Source organism: Perca flavescens, chromosome 4 (genome assembly GCF_004354835.1).
Source record: "Perca flavescens isolate YP-PL-M2 chromosome 4, PFLA_1.0, whole genome shotgun sequence".
In the NCBI taxonomy this organism is placed as follows: domain Eukaryota; kingdom Metazoa; phylum Chordata; class Actinopteri; order Perciformes; family Percidae; genus Perca; species Perca flavescens.
Genome location: NC_041334.1, coordinates 26211456 through 26232165, shown reverse-complemented (window position 1 = coordinate 26232165; position 20710 = coordinate 26211456). Strand labels below are relative to the sequence as shown.

Genomic DNA, 20710 nt, shown 5'->3' with positions numbered 1-20710 from the left:
TCTTCAGGTGTCAGGTTGATTTGCTCTGATGCGCCCTTAAACACCGCAGTTACATCAGTAACATGTTGCTCTACTGGGCATGACACGTGACACTGTTGCAGGTCACACAACCTCAACATTCCCTTATATGCACATGCATGAAGATGTTTAAACTAATTTAAGCACTGATAGCAGCACAACCTCATGTCTTGTGGAAAAAGTCAAGATTGTAACAAACCTGTTAACCTCAAGCTCTTATTATACATAACTTCATCGTCCATCAGAGATACAAAATCTGAGAGGAAAAGTATTCAAATTGAAACGGGATCCTTCTTTATCTTAATTTGAGTAAATAAGCATGAATTGTATTGTTTTAGCGCCTGCACAGGTGAATATGTTTTTTTATATATTGTTTTTTAAATAAAGTGATTATTTTCCATGTATTAAAACATTTGCATAATCCAGTGGTTTCCAAACTAGGAGGGTTGAAGGGTCACTGCAGGAAGGGAATACATGGAATGCAACAAAAATTACATTCAATTTATTTATTGTTAAATTGACCTTTTTTCACAGCAGACATGTTGACTTGTCATAGTAGGAAAAGCACAGCTGAAACTGATCACCTTAACGATGGCTCAATTCCATCAAGTGTCCCAGTGAGATATCTCGGTGAGTCAGCATGCACAATACCAGGATCTCTCCTATGAAACCATCAATAATGGTTTTGAACACACTTGTGCTTTTCCTACTATGACATGTCCACATGTCTGCCGTGAAAAAGGTCTATTTGGGGTGTTCAAAGGGGAGCATGACAGAAAAGAAAAAAATTGGGAACCAGAGAAGAGACACACAATCTCGGTGGATTATTTTAATTTCCAATTTTGAGTCTTGTGACACATCGCCAGGGGGCGCTTGGGGTCTGTCTTGACGCTGCACACTGAAGACGCTGTAGAAGAAGAGTTAGTATAGTAAACACAAGGATATGGCTGACGAGAGGGCTGGAGGTGAAGACAACATTAACGACAACATGGGGAACCAGTTACAGCTTTTACCAGGTAACAGTTAAACTCACAGAATGACTGGTCGGTCTGCTCGGTGATTCACCAGAAGTGCGTTTATTCCTTTCCCCCTGCTAACAGCTAGCTAACATTTCTTCACAACAGGCCACTGTCAGACATCACATCCTGACTGACACATTTTATGAACATCTTTTACTTTCTATAATAATTTTTTTCCATCAGATTGACTCATTAAGATGATAAAGTTGCAGCTGTAGTTTGGTTAGGAGACACTAACAGCTAATTAGCCTCACTGTGAGCCTCTTTGCTTGCTGTGCCATGGCAGACAACGAGGAAGAGGAGGAGGAAGATAACATGGAGACTGAAGACCGAGACAGTGAGGTAGCAGAGAAGCCCACCCTCATCACCTTTGACCCCAGTCTTCCCACATCACATGCTGTGAGTGATGCCACTGATGCTTTCTTTCTATAGATAATGGCTCTTTACATGTTTACTGCCATATTGTTACATGTGTCATTTTATTTTTCTAATCTGTAAGAGAGCTGTATGGTTAGTTTTTGACAGCTGCTGTGGTTGTGTTGTGTTGACTCTGACCCCTGTGGTGGCAGTACCTGGGTTCAGACATGGAGGAGTTTCACGGCCGTACAGTCCACGATGAAGACAGCTGTCAGACCATCCCTGTGCTGCCACACACAGCTGTGATGCTGGTGCCAGGCCAGACGCTGCCTCTGCAGCTCTTCAGGCCGCAGGAGGTCAGTATGATGCGGAGCATCATTCAGAGAGACCGCACCTTTGCTGTTCTCGCACACAGGTAAGAAGCAATGCAAATAACTATGTAGCCAGTCGCAATCGTCACAGACTGGACAGATCTGATAAATAGAGAGTAGTTATGTGTTTGGTGTATCAGTTAAAAGGTTTACTAGTCATGAGGAGTACGATTTAGACTAGGATAACTGTTGTATAATGTTTTATGACATTTGAAGAGCTTTTTTAAGTCTGAGAAAATAATCATGATGATATCATGAGGGTAGTCCTGCCTTGAGCTTGGAGACTTCAAATTTATAACAGAAAGCCTGTGTTATGAAAAGGGTGCATGGAATTTGAAATCTGGGCCTTCACCAGGCTTGGTTGGAGGTTCTATTAAATTCTATGCATGATGGGAAATGTTTGGAGCTTGACACAAATCAAGGAGTAAAGTGAGGATATGTCTCTGCCGCTTCGATTTTGACCATTGTTTTTGTATGTCTGTTGTAAGTAGAGATGGTCCGATACCGGTATCGGTATCGGTATCGGCTCCGATACTGCCTAAAATGCTGGTATCGGACTGTCAAACTGGATAATAAAAGAGAGTTCTGTTGCATTCATTGTTTGTATTTGTTCATGTTTCACAAAGAGTCTAACCTGAGCCAGACCGACAACATAAATAGAAATCACATCACACCCATACAGGGAGAGTAGTATACAGTTGTTAAAACATAATAAAATACATGACACACTGGTATCGGATCGGTACTCGATATCGGCCGATATGCAAGTTCAGTTATCGGAATCCGTATGGGGAAGTAAAAAATGGTATCGGGCCATCTCTAGTTGTAAGTCCACCAGCCTTATAGAAGTACAACACTAAATCACTGGAATACCCTTATAATTATTTTTGGCGTTTAATTGAATTGGTTTTAACTGGAATCTGTTTCAGCAATGACACAGGTGAGCCGGATGCAGAGTTTGGGACAACAGCGGAAATCTATGCTTACCGAGAAGAGCAGGAATATGGCATTGAAACTGTCAAAGTGAAAGCTGTGGGGAGGCAGAGATTCAAGGTCCATGAGATAAGAACTCAGGCAGACGGGTAAGTTTTAATTGCTTCATAAACCATTAAACCAAAGGTTAGGGCTAAATGCATGTGTACATTTGAATAAAAGCTGCACTCTATGAATAAAGACATAAACATTGTGTCGTGGTCCTGTGAGCCCGTGGTTGTCTGCAGGAATCAGAGCAGATCAGGTTGTCATCATAATCATCTAGGCAGGGGTTGATTCAAACAAGAAGCTGAATGTAATTATCTGTTATTGACCACCTGATAAAAATACCAGCAGCACTCTGGACTAGGACCGCAGATTAGTACACTGTTTAGAGTACACTTGTGTGTACTCTAAACAGCCTCCATGTTAATTTGTATTTGCGTTCATTTTGAGTGCAAGCACAACAAATTGAAAAAAACAATTTCCTCCAGATGTTCTTATCCCATATAAACAAGGAAATCAAACTATTTGATTTGCTGTCAGTTCTTCAAAGAAGATGACATTACATTAGATATATTTTTGAACAGCTGTTTCTTGCAGCCTATATTATAGTACGGTCAGGACTTTATTTTTTTTAAATGACTCAAGTGGTGCTTTTATAGTTCACAGCTAGAGGGCAGACTAACTATTCACAGTCATCTTTATAAAGTAAACCGAGAACATCATAGTCAGCTTGTATATTGTATTGTATATTGGAGTTTCTACTGTAAATATACACATATAGGTTGCTGTACAAGATTTCTTTAAAGACAAGCTCATTGTGGTTGTGTTATAGTTTTCTGCTACATAGATTTTATTTTATTTTTAATCATCTGTGTGGGTGACGAGAAAATGCAAAGTCCTTTGTGCCTCCACTTGTTGGAGGGTGCAGTAAACAACGGAAGCGTTTATGGAGACAAGCTGCCTATTTAACTGTTGTGGTCGTATTATAGATCATGTGTACTTATATCCTCCACTGTTCAGGAAATCATGGAAGTTTACTGGACATAAAATCGGATCTTCATACAGACATATTTCCCTCTTTCTTTAGTTGCTGTTGTGTAATGCACATGAACTGGTTACCATAATGCTGTCGACCTTTTCTTGTACTGCAAGGGACTGAATCGCTCTCTGAAATGACCTGTGATTGACCAAAGTATCCCTTGCATGCTAGATTTTTCTAAAGCCTGAATACAGAGCCAAGAGGAACTGCAGCAGTCTAGTTTTCTCTGAGACCACTTGAATTACGATATGCTGAAAGATTATTATTATTATTATTATTATTATTATTATTGAATGTTTGCCTAACAACACCAACAATAAAGTGCCTTCCACAGCTTTAAATAGATAGAAATTAAACACCACATGTTGTTGTTTGACAGGATGGAACCAAATGCCATTTTAGGTGCGTGTTCTGGTTCATGGTTACACCTGAAGTAATTGTGTAATGTGACAAGATTTTGGGTAGTTGGCGGAAAGTTTTACGCTCATCACATAGGTGCAAGACTATCAGAAAACAGCATCAATGAAGAAAAGGTAGCGCCTCCACACTTAGTCCAAGCTACAAACTATAATTACAACGTTTCAGTCCGACTTAGATCTTCATCAGGTCAAAATGTTTGAAAAATGGAAATATTTTGGGGAATAATAATTTTCTGCAGATATTTACTCTCAAGATAATATTGACAGAGATGAAATGGCCAGACAAGTAGAGACCGGCACTGTTCATTTAACTCAGCTAGAAGGTCAAAATCTTCAACCATATTAGTTATTAGGGGTTTCATCTAAATTTATCAACCATCTAAACACTGGATTGTGAACACCCACTTTAATCAACTTATCATGTAAAATGTGCCTTTAGTAACATTTTCATTTGGATGTTGTAGCGACAGAAATTACAGATATTCCTGGGTGAGGAAGGCCCATGTCACTCTAACCTTATCACAGGCATTAAGCTGAAAACAACACACACACACACACACACACGCACGCGCACGCACCCGTACAGCGCGCACACGCTCTTAGCCTGTAGTGTTACTGCTGCATCGCCAGAAACCTTAAAGCTGTCACAGTAAACAACGGAAGCGTTTATGGAGACAAGCTGCCTATTTAACTGTTGTGGTCGTATTATAGATCATGTGTACTTATATCCTCCACTGTTCAGGAAATCATGGAAGTTTACTGTCCATAAGACCGGGTCTTCATACAGACATATTTCCCTCTTTCTTTAGTTGCTGTTGTGTAATGCACATGAATTGGTTACCATAATGCTGACGACCTTTTCTTGTACTGCAAGGGACTGAATCGCTCTCTGAAATGACCTGTGATTGACCAAAGTCTCCCTTGCATGCTAGATTTTTCTAAAGCCTGAATACAGAGCCAAGAGGAGCTGCAGCAGTCTAGTTTTCTGTGAGACCACTTGAATTACAATATGTTGAAAGATTATTATTATTATTGAATCTTTGCCTAACAACACCAACAATAAAGTACCTTCCTCAGCTTTAAATAGATAGAAATTAAACACCACATGTTGTCTTTTGACAGCATTGAACCGAATGCCATTTTAGGTGCGTGTTCTGGTTCATGGTTACACCTGAAGGTGTTTTTTTATTGCTCATCTGGTGTTGCTAAGTAAATATTAGTTTGTCTGAGCTCCAGGGAGTTCATTGAATGTATCTCTTGCCTGAAGAGTTGGAGGACTATTTCTTATTGCTGACAGAGAAAATGTACAGACGGCACCTTTTTATGATCATGTCAGATTTACAAACATCCTGTCATACACCTGATAGCATTCAGCCAGCACACCATTTGTTTAATCTGTTATTCGTCTGCTCGGCTTCACTCTCCTTCTGCTGCTCTCTTTCACATTTCCCTTCTTGCCTGTCTTTTTTTTCCCACAACCTCCAGTATGTTATTGTCTCCCCTTGTTTGACTCCACAGGATCAGACAAGCCAAAGTACAGATCCTTCCAGAACGAATCCTTCCAGATCCTCTCTCTGCCGTGCAGCTAACAACCCTCTCCAGGCTCCACATGCACCCCTCCTCCAAACCCCCAACTCAGAGCTGCAAACAGGTTCAGCACTGGTGGAATAACTACCAACAGGTCAGACACTCATACCCTAACAGGCAATGTAATACACATGTGCAGCAATAACACACAACATATGCTGCTATTAAAATACTTTAAAATCACTTTATTGTCCTTCAAAAGGAAATTTGAGGTGGCTCACAGAGTAAGAAATAAGACTGAAACTACAACAATTAATTCCATTTATTGATTTTCTCAATCGATTGATTGGTCTATAAAACATCAGAAAATAGTGACAAATATCCAAGTTGAGTTATTCAAATGTCTGTTTTTGTCAGACTAAAAGTCTAAAACCCAAAGATATTCAATTTACTATAATGCAAGACAAGGACAGAAAAAGCTGGAACCATCTATCATTTGTGTACTTTTGTTCTGGTGCTGTTTTTCTTATCTTAATGCTACAACATATAATAATAATAATAATAATAATAATAATAATAATAATAATAATAATAATAATATATTATATATTATTTTAGACCATATTGTGCTTTCAACCTTGTGGCACCATGGGGATTTCAACATATACATTTGTTCCCAGGGTCATTGTCATATACAGTATGAGTATGATGTTTGGGTGTCCACATACATTTGGCCATGATGTGCCTGTCCGTAATAGCAATGTGGGAAGGGAAGAGAAACGGTGCACTTTGGTTATCATTGTATAAAGATTAAAGGTGCCTCTGTTGTTCATCACAGAGGAAGTTTCACTGTGCCAGTCTGACGCCATGGCCACCCTGGGTCTACGCTCTCTACGACTCTGTGAGTACCGCAGCCCGTGTGCACTATTTGGAATTTCCTCCATAGATAAAAATCACATAGGAGTGAATATAAACCACATTTTCTCTGCTTCCTGTGTCTCCCCTCACAGGAGTCGCTAATGAACAGAGTGAAGAAACAGCTCCATGAATGGGACGAGAATCTGAAGGATGACTCTCTCCCGACGAACGCCGTAGGTCAGCCTCTGTTCAGTGTGTTACAGATAGATAGCAGACGCATACACACATGCGTCTCTTTGTTTGTGTTCTTTGTGCTTTCTTTCCCTCCTTCCTTTCATCCCTGTTTTTCCCTTCTGTCTGGTTTCTGTCAGACTTCTCCTACAGAGTGGCAGCCTGTCTGCCCATAGATGACGCTCTGCGGCTCCAGCTGCTGAAGATCGGCAGTGCCATTCAGAGACTTCGCTGTGAACTGGACATCATGGACCGGGTAAGGAAAGGCCACCACTAACCCTTCATTCCATCCCAACCATCTCAGCATTTCTCCTCTGCCCCTGCAGCCATCATGGTGTGATAAGATCTGGTGTTCCTACTTGTGTCATTGTGCACAGGCTGTCTATTCTTTCCTCTGATGTTCTTTGGTATTTAATCATGCCTTCAGGGGCTGACAAATGTGTTACTGCTGTGATATTTTAGTCCAGAGTTGGCCTTTGTAGTCAAAACTGTTCAGAAATAATTTAGTGTAAGCAAAGATAGTTTAATTGTATCTCTTAATAACAATGGATTTTAACAGCTCTGTAGTAAACCTGTAGTATTCATTAGCTGTTTGTCACGTAAAGACGTGCTGATGTTTATGTATGGATATTTACTAACAAAACCTCTTTCATTCAAACTGCAGATTTCTTCAGCAGAATGACCCCAATGTCCATACTACACTCAGTCATGATCTTTATGAGTTGTCTGAAACGATATATTTGATCTGAGGGGAGGTTGGACCCAGACTAGACTTGTTGAAGCAGTTCTCACTTTATTTTGGCTGCCTTGCCTCTCCACTAAAATTCACTTTTTGACTAAAAAGAGAGCTAATCAGTTTGGCCTCTGACTACTGGCTTACTTCATTGCTTCTTGCCAAGACACTCAATGTTTTCCTACCATCATATAATTTCAATAGGTGAACTATACATATCTCACGTCATTGGGTGTGATATTCTGACAAAAGCCATTTTATTTTTGCACACCACTCCCATCATCATAATCATCACAACAAAACTGTTGACTCCGACTTAGATCTTCATCAGGTCAAAATGTTTGGGGAATAATAATTTTCTGAAGATAATATTGACAGAAATGAAATGGCCAGACAAGTAGACACCGCCACTGTTCCTTTAACTCAGCTAGAAGGTCAAAATCTTCAACCATATTAGTTATTAGGGGTTTCATCTAAATGTATCAACCATCTAAACACTGGATTGTGAACACCCACTTTAATCAACTTATGTAAAATGTGCCTTTAGTAACATTTACATTTGGATGTTGTAGCGACAGAAATTACAGATATTCCTGGGTGAGGAAGGCCCATGTCACTCTAAACTTATCACAGACATTAAGCTGAAAACAAAACGCACGCGCACACACACACGCTCTTAGTCTGTAGTGTTACTGCTGCATCACCAGAAACCTTAAAGCTGTCACTGGATGTGTTAAGTGCTTCTTTAATGTGACCGCCTCAACAACAAGAACACTTTGCATTGAGAATATCTGACGTATACATCCTTTTAACACTTTATTATCTCCCCTTCTCAGTGCACGTCACTGTGCTGTAAGCAGTGCCAGGACACAGAAATCACCACAAAAATTGAGATCTTCAGGTGAGAACATCACTACTTTTGCATGTTGCATTTGTTTGAGAGCGATAATTAATCACTATGAGTATTGCACCTTATGTTGCACTTTCTTCACCTGCCTGGCAGGTAACCCAAACAAGGAGCTGAAAATGTTTAAAAAGCTGCATACAGTCTAATGAGCAGTACTTGCAACATCTGAGGAGGTCATTTGATTCAGTAGTAAAAAATATCATTTAATGGAGCTTTAACATTTTTAAACACTTAAAGTGCTTGTTAATCCTACTTTTATCTTTAATGCTATTAATAAGCTGCACGTCACATGTTACATTTTGGGCTGCTTGTTACATTTTTTTTAAAGAAAATATTAATCCTCCCCTACTTTTTATTTTTAATTTACCTTCATCACAATAATCACTTTAATTATTAACAAGTGTGACAGTTGCATAAAGTCTGAGCATGAACACAAGTGGCCCTGCACTGCATCTGCACGCTCACAGTTTGAATGCACACATACACACACTCAAGCACTGTTATGTAATAACATAATTTATGACCGTCTGTGGTGTGAGATTGTTAATGTGCTTATCCAAGAGTCACACACAGAACCCAAACACCAATGCAACTGTCCAGACCCTTACTCCATGTTTAGTTTACGAGAAAAGTGCATTAACTGTTTTATCTGAGGACTTCAGGTAATCTCAGTGAATTAATTTTTATGGGTTTAATAGGATTTCTGAGGTTAGACATGTACGTAGCTAATGCATTTTCAACTAGTGACCCAAACCAGAACTGGAGTACAGTAAATTACTACTTGAGAAACTGACTCAAAAGTTGAGAACAACATTATCCATCCCAAGTCTCAGCTTAGTTGTAGCTGTAGTTTCTGTTTTGTATTTGCACTTTACACTTAGTTTACATTATACACATTTTATGCACAGAATCCACCTTGACACACAGTTTGTGGTGTCTTTGGAAACCCTGCTTGTGATATTTAGGCATTTTGGCTCCCTTTTATACCATTTATGGAATCACTCATCAGTTTCTGGCTGTTTTGTTCTTTCTTTAAAACGGACCACTCTGATCTTTTGTTTTTGGCTTAACTGTTTTAACCCAAGTCATAATCACTGCTGATGACATATCCCACCTGCCTCTTCCTGCAGCTTGTCTCTGTACGGCCCCATGGCTGCATACGTCAACCCTCACGGTTACGTCCATGAAACCCTGACTGTCTACAAAGCAAGCAACCTCAACCTGGTCGGCAGGCCATCCACACTGCACAGCTGGTTTCCAGGGTAACTTTGCTATGTATTCATGGCATTTATATCGTACTCCTCCCTCGGACTAGTAAATGATGCAACGCATAACACACACACACACACACACTCAGAGTTCTCAGTGTGCCTTTCAGTGTTTTCATAAATTCATTTTTATAAATGTGAGACATACTGCTGCTCTGAACCATTGCACCAGGGGTCTTAAACATGCTTTTATACCATATTTGCTCTAACTGTCTTGTGGTGCTGTCAAGTGCCCTAAATTAGAAGCCATTGGCCTTTCTGAGTGGCATCATAATCAGTAATTTCAATTTTGTTTTATCAATGGGCCATCTCTTGTTAGTGATCTAATGAGCGAGCATTTGGTGCGACAGTGGCAAGGAAAAACTTTCTTTTAACAAGCAGAGACCTCAGGGAGTGTCGGCTACGGATTTTTAGTTCTTTAATTTGTGAGCTTTGAGAGGCTGTGAAATATTGGATTGAATGAATCTCCTCTCTGCTGTTTGGCCCGGGTTAAATCAGCATCACACACACACCCATTTCTCTAAAGACACTAGACTGATATCATAACATCCCACTGTGTGTGTGTGTGTGTGTGTGTGTGTGTGTGTGTGTGTATATATATATATATATATATATATATATATGCATTTTCTTTATTTTCATGACTATTTACATTGTAGATTCTCACTGAAGGCATTAAAACTATGAATGAACACATATGGAATTATGAACTTAACAAAAAAGTGTGAAATAACTGAAAACATGTCTTATATTTTAGATTCTTCAAAGTAGCCACCCTTTGCTTTTTTGATAGCGCTGCAAACCCTTGGTGTTCTCTCAATGAGCTTCATGAGGTAGTCACCTGAAATGGTTTTCACTTCACAGGTGTGCTTTGTCGGTTAATTAGTGGAATTTTTTCCCTTATTAATAAAAAAGCAAAGAGTGGCTACTTTGAGGAATCTAAAATATAAGACATGTTTTCAGTTATTTCACACTTTTTTGTTAAGTACATAATTCCACATGTCTTATATTTTAGATTCCTCAAAGTAGCCACTCTTTGCTTTTTTTATTAATAAGGGAAAAAATTCCACTAATTAACCGACAAAGCACACCTGTGAAGTGAAAACCATTTCAGGTGACTACCTCATGAAGCTCATTGAGAGAACACCAAGGGTTTGCAGCGCTATCAAAAAAGCAAAGGGTGGCTACTTTGAAGAATCTAAAATATAAGACATGTTTTCAGTTATTTCACACTTTTTTGTTAAGTTCATAATTCCATATGTGTTCATTCATAGTTTTGATGCCTTCAGTGAGAATCTACAATGTAAATAGTCATGAAAATAAAAAGGAAACTCATTGAATGAGAAAGTGTGTCCAAACTTTTGGCCTGTACTGTGTATATATATAACTAATTATTTCCGCAAACATTTATATTGTACTTAGTTCTTGATCAGTAATAATGAAAACAATAAAATACTTGCTTTAAAGGAATATTCCACTGAAAATCTATGTTTTGAGTATTAAAGAGATATTTTGCTGATTTAAATCCAGCTCTGTGTCATGGCCGTGTGGGCAGATGAACGGTGTGTGGCCACAGCGCACGGAGCTCCCAGCTGAGCAGAGCAGCGGAAGTCTGCAGACATCGGCCGGATGATTTCAGCTGCTCCAAGCTCCGTGAGCTCCACGGAAGAAAGCTAAACACACACCGTTCATCTAAACACACTACCCAAACAAAGATTACACTGAGCTGGATCAAAATCTCTCTGGTCTCTGTCCTGTCACAAATTCTTGGTTGGTTTGGGGTTGAACAACCACAACAAGTTTACCAACTCGTCCACTGATTTGGACCATGGCAAATGAACTATAGGTTTGAATACTCAAACTGCATTAAAATATCCTCTAGAAACTTCTCAAGCCACTCCTGCAGCATAATCTACTACTCCACTGACCAGACCTGTGTGTTCACTATGTCCCAAACACTATTTCCATGTCACACTGAGAAGTTTCTATGAACATCTTGATGCTTGATAATGAGGCTTGCCATTGGAGTTCCCTGTAATTGCTGTGAATCCAAGCTGAATACAGTTGCCATCGTCCGCGTTTTTTTTAAGGTGATTTTGATCCTAGAGTATTTGATATGCAAAAGATAGATTTCATAGTGTTTAATCCATTTAAAGACTTAAACATTTCATTTTAAAATCCCACTCCACTGAAAAATGTGTTTTTATAACTGCTTCTCTAATGTTGTCTAATGTTAATGAGCTTCACTGTGCAGAATGATGTAATGCAGAGTTAGACACTAGAAGGCTGTTTCCATTTCCATCGGTTTCTCTGTGCTCACCTTAAAGGAACACGCTGACTTATTGGGAATTTAGCTTATTCACCGTAACCCCCGGACTAACTGTAAATAAACAGGGAACTATATTCTCAGGCGGAAGAATATAGTACTTGGGCGGAGTGATATGCTCGCAGCAAGCCTGTCTGAGAATATAGTTCCCAGTTTGTTTACTGTTAGAAGATGGCTGTATCTCATGTTACGTTGTTTTTTGTACACGCTGTGACTCTACAAATCACAACATGTAAATAGGAACATGTTGGCGTTATTTTGTCACTTTTGTCACAATTTGGAGCAGTAGGCTAGTTGGAACCAGTAACTTGCAGGATCTGTGCTAGGCTAAGCTAATGCTGGAGCCGTCAGACAGCGTTACAGCACGCATGGAGATGAGAAGGGTATATATGGACTTGTCTTACTCTGGGGGTTATGGTGAATAAGCTAAATTCCCAATAAGTCTGCGTGTTCCTTTAAATCTGAGTGGAAGACGTGGATATGTGACATCCCATTCGTAATCCAACATGCAATTTACACAAGTGTGACTAGGAAACTTGAAACCCTCCAGAGCACATACACTAAGAATTGGCTTTTCAGGGAAGTAGGAGACATTTTGTGTCCAGTAGTACAACTTTTGAAGTTAAGAATATTTGCATATTCATAGATTCTGGATTTTGCAACTAAAGCAGTAGGTGTTATTTTAAGATTATTTTTAAATGTGGAAAAACTGCATCTTTATTCCAAGCAGATTCTATTTATTTTATATCTTAAAACATGATGTTGTCCTCTTCCTTTGCCTTTAGGTACGCCTGGACAATTGCTCAGTGCCGAACCTGTGGGTCTCATATGGGTTGGAAGTTTACAGCCACCAAGAAGGACTTGACTCCAGCTCGTTTCTGGGGTCTGACCCGTTCAGCTATGCTCCCTCGTATCCCCCAGGACAAGGGGGAGGAGGGGAGACAGGGCTCCCGCCTCTTCTGCCTGTGAAGTTGAACTATCATTTATCGTAAAAAAACAACAACAAAAAAACTGCTAACCCCCCAAGCCTGGATCTTCATGCACTCTCTGGCTGCGATTATCTCTAGTAATCAATGCATCACACAGCGCCTGTCACCCTTAGCAGTAAATCCATCATATTAGCGGAAAGGTCAGTAGGCCTTTTAAATGGCGCTCCTAGAGCAAATTAGAACAGGATAGAGGTAGTGATTGTTCTTAAAGGTTCTTGAGATGTAAAAGCAGCAGTGAGACAACTAAGTGCATTGTGAGAAAGTGATGAAGAAATAGAGAATAACCGATTGAACAGATTGTTTCCTGCACCCTCGGTAGCTGCAAGACACACAAACACAAAAGCTATGCTTAATGCATAATTTCCCTTCAACTCCTTTCCTCTGTATGATGGAGAGTCTTATTGCATGCAGCTGAGATAGCGATATTGTTGGTCACATACTTGAATCTGTTGTAAAAAACCAACCAGTTAATATGAATTATCTTAGCATTCAGATCCTTTTGTGGGTTTCTCAGATATGTTTTTCTCATTTAAGCTGCCGTAAGGTAAGTGGAGGGAATGAAAGGGCACTTGTGTGTAGATCTGTCACTATAGGGGATATTTTGAATCTTGGAATTAAATTGGATGTATTTTTGTATGCAAAAAGATTGGAAAGTAATTTAACATATTCATCCATGTGTGCTTTTTATTATCACATCAGTTTTTTTATGAAATAAACAAAAACTGAGGTGACAATAACCACAATGTATAATATACTGGTGTATATTGATATGTGATATAACTGGTGTCTGTTTTGTATTCAACGAAGGTTCATTGTCCTGTCAGATGATGTGCTTCAGGAAACAAGTGGAAATTAGAGATGTCCTGGTGTCTAATGTTTTTTTTTTTCTATAAAGGTTCAAGCTAATTAACACAGAGAGCGAGAGAATCTTTTACACATCTTCATTTAGTTTGTTCATGTGTGACATGTTAAAATGGTGTGCCTACACCACAGCTCGTGTCTTTTGATGAGTTTGATGAATTCGTGAACCACGGATGTCAATAAAAAGGTTGTAAGTGATGAAGAGATAAGATTTACATAATTCAACAGGGTTTTTTTTTTTTAACAGGGTTTTTTTTTTTGTGGTTTGTACTTTCACAGTTTTCTGGATTTTACTTCTTGCGATTTTGTTGCAAGGTGCTGGCTCTTGTTTGTATAAATGTAGCTGTAAGTAAGAGGCAGTTATAGCATTTTTTGTGCAATATAAATGTTCTACTGTTTGTAAGGCTGACTCTTATCTCGCATATATCTTCATGTCACAGGGAATTGTTTCAAAATAATCTTTTCATTAGTAAGTCATTAATCGCAATAAATCATCTAGATTGTGAAGAGGTTTTGTCGAATTCAATTTTTGGATATTTTCTTAAAGGAAGACGATGTATACTACTCTCTCATGTCTGTAGGATAAATATTTAGCTACCACCAGCAGCTGGTTAGCTTAGCATAGAACACTGACTGGAAACCGATAAACCGCTAGCCTGGCTCTGTCTAAAGGTAACACAATTTACCTACAAGCACCATTACATTTTATTAATCACATATCTTGTTTGTTTAACTCATGGAAAAGCCGTGAGTTAAACAAAAAGTGTAAGAAAGATAATTTGTGATTTTTCAGAGGTTATTGGCAATTTCCTGGATGTGGAGATTCCTATTCCCAGTTTTCACTTTTGTTTTTTTTCTTTTAGATTAAACAAATGAGGCTTTTTTAAACACCGCCAGGCTAGCTGCCTCCCTGTGTTTCCAGTCATTATGCTAAGCTAAACTAACCAGCTGCTGACTGTAGCTTGATAGCCTATTTACCGTGCAGCTATGAGAGTAGAAATATGGTCATAACTGTTATTTAAAGGGTGATGGTTTTTCATTTGAAAATGATTACATGTTAGTCTTACGGTCTATATATATAAGCACCATGTCATGGGTGTACAGTTCTGAGTTGTGTGACATATCACTTGAGGCAATTTAGCAGACTTTACTCAGCTCCCCTCTACAGCCACAAAAGGCTTTTTTCACATATCCAGTCATATTCCCCAAGACCTGGAAATAGACTTTAATGTGTCAAATCGGTGGAGTTCCCCTTTAAGAATCAGAAAATGTAAACTTCCTCAGAAATGTGCCCGCATTTATTTTGATTACATTCACATTTTAAAACTTATACTTCTTATCATATCATTTTATTTCATAAAAGGAAGGTTTTCACCCTGAAAATACCAGGTAAAAATCTTAAATCCCATGTTACGCCTCTTTAAATTCTGTCATGTTGCTGATTCAGTGTTTGCAGGCTGTCAGACTTTCATTCACCCCCAACAATAAAATGGATAGCCTACTTCACTGAAGAAATCAATGGCATTGTTCTAAAAACAGCTTTTTCTTGTTTTTTTTTCAATGATATTCAGTGTACCACAAAGTAAAATAAACATGCAGTTATCTTGTGATTGTTTCCTAACTTACATGTCTCAGAAAGGTGTGTGTGTGTGTGTGTGTGTGTGTGTGTGTGTCAAAAAAAAAACTTTTGCTTGATAAAATAAATAACATTCACAATGAGTCAGTTATCAAAAGGATTGGTTTTTGTATGCTTACATTTATTGGGCATTTAAACCTTGAAATAACAACATGAGTACAAATACAATGTAACTTGATATACTAATGTAACAATTTACCTTCTGAAATACAATAAGTAACACTTTGGATCCTGCACTTGTTTGATCAAGTTTTCCTCTGGGAATCGACATAGGACACAGAACAAGGTGAGATGAGCGAAAAAGAATTCTTTGCATTAGTAGTTGACCTGTCTGCTCACTGCTCACACACATCTCATTAGGAGTTGTCATACAGATACAGTACAAATTAAATGGCTGTTAATCCATTTAGATTGATAAAGGTAGATTGAAGATGCTTGTTTTATAGATTATTATGTTCATCGGCATATCAAAGTACACAGGAAAGACTTAAAGGTGATGTGACCTCAAGGGTTTGATGAGGAAATGGTTTAAAAGAAGCACAACTGGCTGTGTTTATGGCCTCTCTCTGTTTGGTCGAGACAAGAGTGAATAATGGCAGTGGACAACGCAGAACTTCAAATCAGCAGTTTAGAAGCAACTCAACATTTTATTTTGTTATTTCTTACTTTTAAGTCAATTAGGGGGAGAAACTAACTCACTGACACTCAGTTGTGCCACTTTTTTAGGCACACTTGTACAGTGTAATGCAGTCCAATGCAACTGCTCTGCCATAACATTTACTTTTATATGCCTATAATGTTAATATATGTTGGTGATGCTGATGCCTATATGAGTGAGGGTGTTGTACTCATAGACAGTATATAAGAATGGACCAACAGATCCCGTTGCTCTGGATGGAGACCAGTGAAGGATATTAGAAGCATTTTTCCGGTGAGTGCTGAGCGTTACTGCACAGCCTCCAACTGAAAGAGACGACGTAATTGTGAGGTGAGCAACCTGTCTGAAAGTTGTAAGTCTTCTGGTAGCTGTGCCAAGAGAAATCTCAATCATTCTGAATCTTGCAGAGACGGAGAGCGTATGTATATATAAGGAGATAACGTGGACACAGGCTAATTATTGCTAACTAACATGCTAGTTAACATTAGTAATTAAACTTAAACAGCTAATGTAAGTCGAAACTGCCTGCGAGCTTCTCCTGTACTATACGGTAATTCCTCTACTATGCGACAGTAAGTCTCGTGGTTATGAGACAATCGTTAGCCTATTTTTACAAAAACGTCTGCTACGGAGCCATAACGTCAGATACAAGGTAATGGAGCCTTTTAGACATTGTCGTGTTTCTTAAGAACTAAACAATGGACAAATAGAGTCTTCATACGCTTCAGATGTAGTTATAAGATTATTCACTGTCAAAGTGACGTCAAAATGAATGGCAGTCAATGGGATGCTAACGAGAATTGATATTGTTGTAGCATCAAAATGGCGCCATAGGAGGTTTGAGTTCTGAAGCAAAGCTTACCCCCTTGGTTGTACTGCTGCACAGAGGGGTTCCTTATATCCTGAACCCCTCATGTATGTTAATAGGGAGGACAATATATGAGGTCTGGTACAACACCACCTTTAACTATGACCTTATTGCTGAAACATGCGTACATTTTTTTGCAGGCTCATTTACATACCTCCTGTGTGGTTCATATCCAACATGTTTTTACCTCAACCTTCCACTGTTGCACATTCCCAATATCACACAGGCAACAGACGCTAATGAACTGCTATCAGCCTGGTCTAATGATAGAGCATTTGTTTCCTAATTGTCCAAAAATAATGGCTGAAAAGAAATGACGGCCTTGTACTTATATGACTGTATGTGAAAAATAAATGGACCACATTCCCTGTCTGTGTATCATGTGCATGTGTGACATTTTTTTAGGCTGTGTCTTTTGGTATGCTGCTCCTTAAATGTGAAAATCCCTGACCAGCAGATCATGCACATACCATGTTTGACATACAACTGGCTAATATCTGTTCATTACATACTTTCATAAATGGAAAAACAAATTCTTGAATATTATGATCATAATTAGGTTCTTACTTTGTAATTAGTGGATTGAAAATATGTACTTATACACAAGTAAAAAGACAAAGCAGTTGTGAGACTATAACTTGATTCCACACTTGCTTTCTGTTGGTTATAGCCTGAACAATATTTCACAAACACAGTCACTCAGTGTGTGATTTTAAAACAGTTATTCACCACAAAGAACATTTAAGTGACAAATGTATCTCACAGTCTCTAAATACAGCCTTTTTGAAGGCAGGCACATATTGCATTTCATGATTTAAACAATGTGTTTGTATTTCTTCTTCATGAAAACAGTTGCTCTTGCTTTCTGTCTTTGTAATAGCTTCTTTTTGGTAAATAAAGTTATATATAGAGTAGGCTATAGGTAATCCCTTAAGGTATCTGAGTTTAACTCAAAGGACTGTGGTGTATTGCGATATCGAGTATAATGACAGACATTTTGGTCAAAATTCCATCAAATACCAGTGTTTCCACAAAATAACAATACATGAGTATTATGTTCTTCTTTATCCTTAACAGCATTATCTGAAATTCAATCACTGAATCAATAACTTTGCTTTTGGCGAATGCTTCCATGACATCTACCACATAGAAACCCACATACTTATCTCCCTCAGGCAGATCCGCGAGGCGTACCGAAAGGCTTTTCCGTTTCCAAATTATAACGTATTGCCCTCATTTGGACTCAGAGACATTTTTGAAGCTAATGTACAACGTACTGACCAGCGTCTTCTCTTCATTGATTGAATCATTACCTTCGTTTCGCCGCTGGCACAGGAGTGTCACCAGCGGCAGCCTCTTGGGAAACTGACCGCTGAACAGAAGGTATATGCAGGGATTCGCGCAGCTGTTCAGACTGGCCAGCAACATCAGGATTGTGAAAGTCGCAGCTGGAATGATAGGAATAGTGGAAAGCGTCATGTGTTTTCAAAGAAGTGTCCTTTGCCACTTCCGAATATGGCTTCTGTGCGTAAATGCGCACTTCTCGGATAGCTTGCACGTATTTAGAAAGTAAACCAAAATGAAATATACTACACTATACAATACACTAAAATGATTACAAAAAAAATTAACCTCATCAAACTGACCACAAGCAAGGAATACTTTCTGACTTACTTTCTTTCGGCGCATTTGTGTCCCAGGCGGACCAAAGCTGGACGGTGAAGAAGGGAGCCCAGCAGACAATATAAACCAGCACGATGACCACTGTCATCTTCAGCGTCTTCACCCTGGCCTTGGACATTCTGGCCACACCACTGGCTCTGGATGGCAGAGGGAGACCCACGTTGCCCTGCTGTTGAGTCTTTTGGTACAAGTTGATCTGGATGGCTCGGCAGATGCGCACTTGGCAAACAACAACTGTAATAACAGGTAAAATAAAAATAACCAGGGTGGTCCAGGTTATGTAAGTCTGCAGCCCCCACGGCTGGACGAATGTGGCCCAGCAGTCAAACACACCAGGTGAAACCTCGACCTGTGAGAAAATGAAAACCTGTGGCAAGCTGCAAAGCAGAGAAATCCCCCACGCCATGCACACAAGGATGTTAAGTCTCGTGCTTGTCCGCTGGAACTTCACCATCGGGTTGCAGACAGCCTGGTATCTGTCAACTGTCATCACCACGATCATATAAGTGGATGAAAACATCCCGACAACTTGAAGGTACTTCACCAGGCGGCACACCAGGTCTGGTCCGACGAACCTGTCGGTGATATCCCACACGAGCTGTGGGCACACCTGGAAGAAAGCGACCACCAGATCCGCCAGGCACAGGTGGAAGACGAAGACGCGCATCCTGGACATCTGTTTGCGCTTTCTCCAGAGGACGATCAGCAGGGAGGTGTTGAGGATGGCGGCGCTAATGAAGATGACACTGAGAAGCGAGATCTCCAGCGTGGCCAGACTTTCATCTCTCGCCGCGTCCTCCGTATCCACAAAGTTACTGTCATTCAGAGGACACATTGTGTTTGGTCGTCTCTCCAACTCGCCGACAAACAGACTGGTGGTGGGTAAAAGGACGCACAGTCTAAGACTCGTAATGTTTTCAGAACACAATTAATCTGAAAATGTTTGCCTAATTAGGACCGAGTAGGCTATGTCATGTAAGCTAAATATTTTAACACTTTCATTACCTATTCAATTAAAACAGAAGCCTAACCATCGTATCCCAGCATAAGCACGTTTGCACTTGTAACCAGTGACATCTTGAATCTTTTCAGCAAGGCATTTAATAAAAAGTTTTTCTACCTACCTTTATAGATCTTTTTTTTTTTTTTTTTTTCTTTCAAATAGTGCCGGAGGTGAATTGATAGTTTGTGGTCGAGCTCAGGTTGGAAATCATCCATAGGGAGGCGAGTGGTCTTCCAGGTGTGCCCTTGTGTTTCATGTGAGGATGAAACTGGGTGGAGCTCACATACATTAAGTATCTTACCCGAGTCCTGTTATTCTTTACAGGTACTAAAAAATGAAGCCTGTAGGCTATGTGCTCATTGTGTTTGTGCACATAATTGAATTCTTATACAGGTGATATAAACTTCAGAACAGCTAATAAATACACGTTTTGATGACTGTTTATCAGTAGTTTTATCAGGTTTTGGTAAGACTTTTATCATACCCTTAATTATAGCCAAGGTTGCTTAATACAAACATAGGATATAATAAGAATATTTTGTGTTTAATCGCGTTTAATATGTTGGTTAACAGTGGTGAAAATAAATACAGAGGTATTATCAGCAAAATAATCAAAAGTACATTTTATTATTACTTTATTATATTGGATTAATATTACTGACTAAACGTGTAAGTTTATAAAGGTGGAGATCATTTTGACCACTTCGTGTAGGCCCTACTGTTGGGCAGATTTATCTTAACATTTTATCTTATTCTATATGACAACCACATGTTTTTTATGTACAATCTTCGTATGCAGAGTTGTAAATAAAGTAAAAGCACAGTAGCCTATGGCCTGCTTGAGTAAAGTAGTATAAAATGAAAATGCTCACATAAAGTACAACTACCTTAAAAGTGTAGCCTCACTTGACATTTATTTGATTAAATATTTATTTTAAGATTGTAATTACTTTTCTTGTTT

General features: G+C 39.1%; 2 protein-coding genes across 2 annotated transcripts; one reads left to right on the top strand and one right to left on the bottom strand.

Annotated features, from left to right (window-relative positions):
* Nucleotides 1–652: 652 nt before the first annotated feature.
* On the top strand, nt 653–15509 carry crbn (cereblon). Its single transcript, XM_028575778.1, has 11 exons — nt 653–1034; nt 1324–1436; nt 1607–1809; nt 2695–2847; nt 5720–5882; nt 6567–6629; nt 6739–6823; nt 6958–7073; nt 8387–8451; nt 9588–9719; nt 12837–15509. Exons 1-11 carry the CDS (start codon nt 962–964, stop codon nt 13018–13020), a joined length of 1350 nt encoding a protein of 449 aa, XP_028431579.1. The 5' UTR covers nt 653–961; the 3' UTR covers nt 13021–15509.
* Nucleotides 15510–18296: 2787 nt separating this feature from the next.
* On the bottom strand, nt 18297–19952 carry LOC114553604 (oxytocin receptor). The gene is made up of 3 exons (XM_028574852.1): nt 19871–19952; nt 18738–19618; nt 18297–18511 (listed from the first exon to the last, which is right to left on the bottom strand). The coding sequence occupies exons 2-3, from the start codon at nt 19579–19581 to the stop codon at nt 18297–18299; spliced, it is 1059 nt and encodes a 352-aa protein (XP_028430653.1). The 5' UTR covers nt 19582–19618; nt 19871–19952.
* Between the last annotated feature and the right edge of the window lie 758 nt (nt 19953–20710).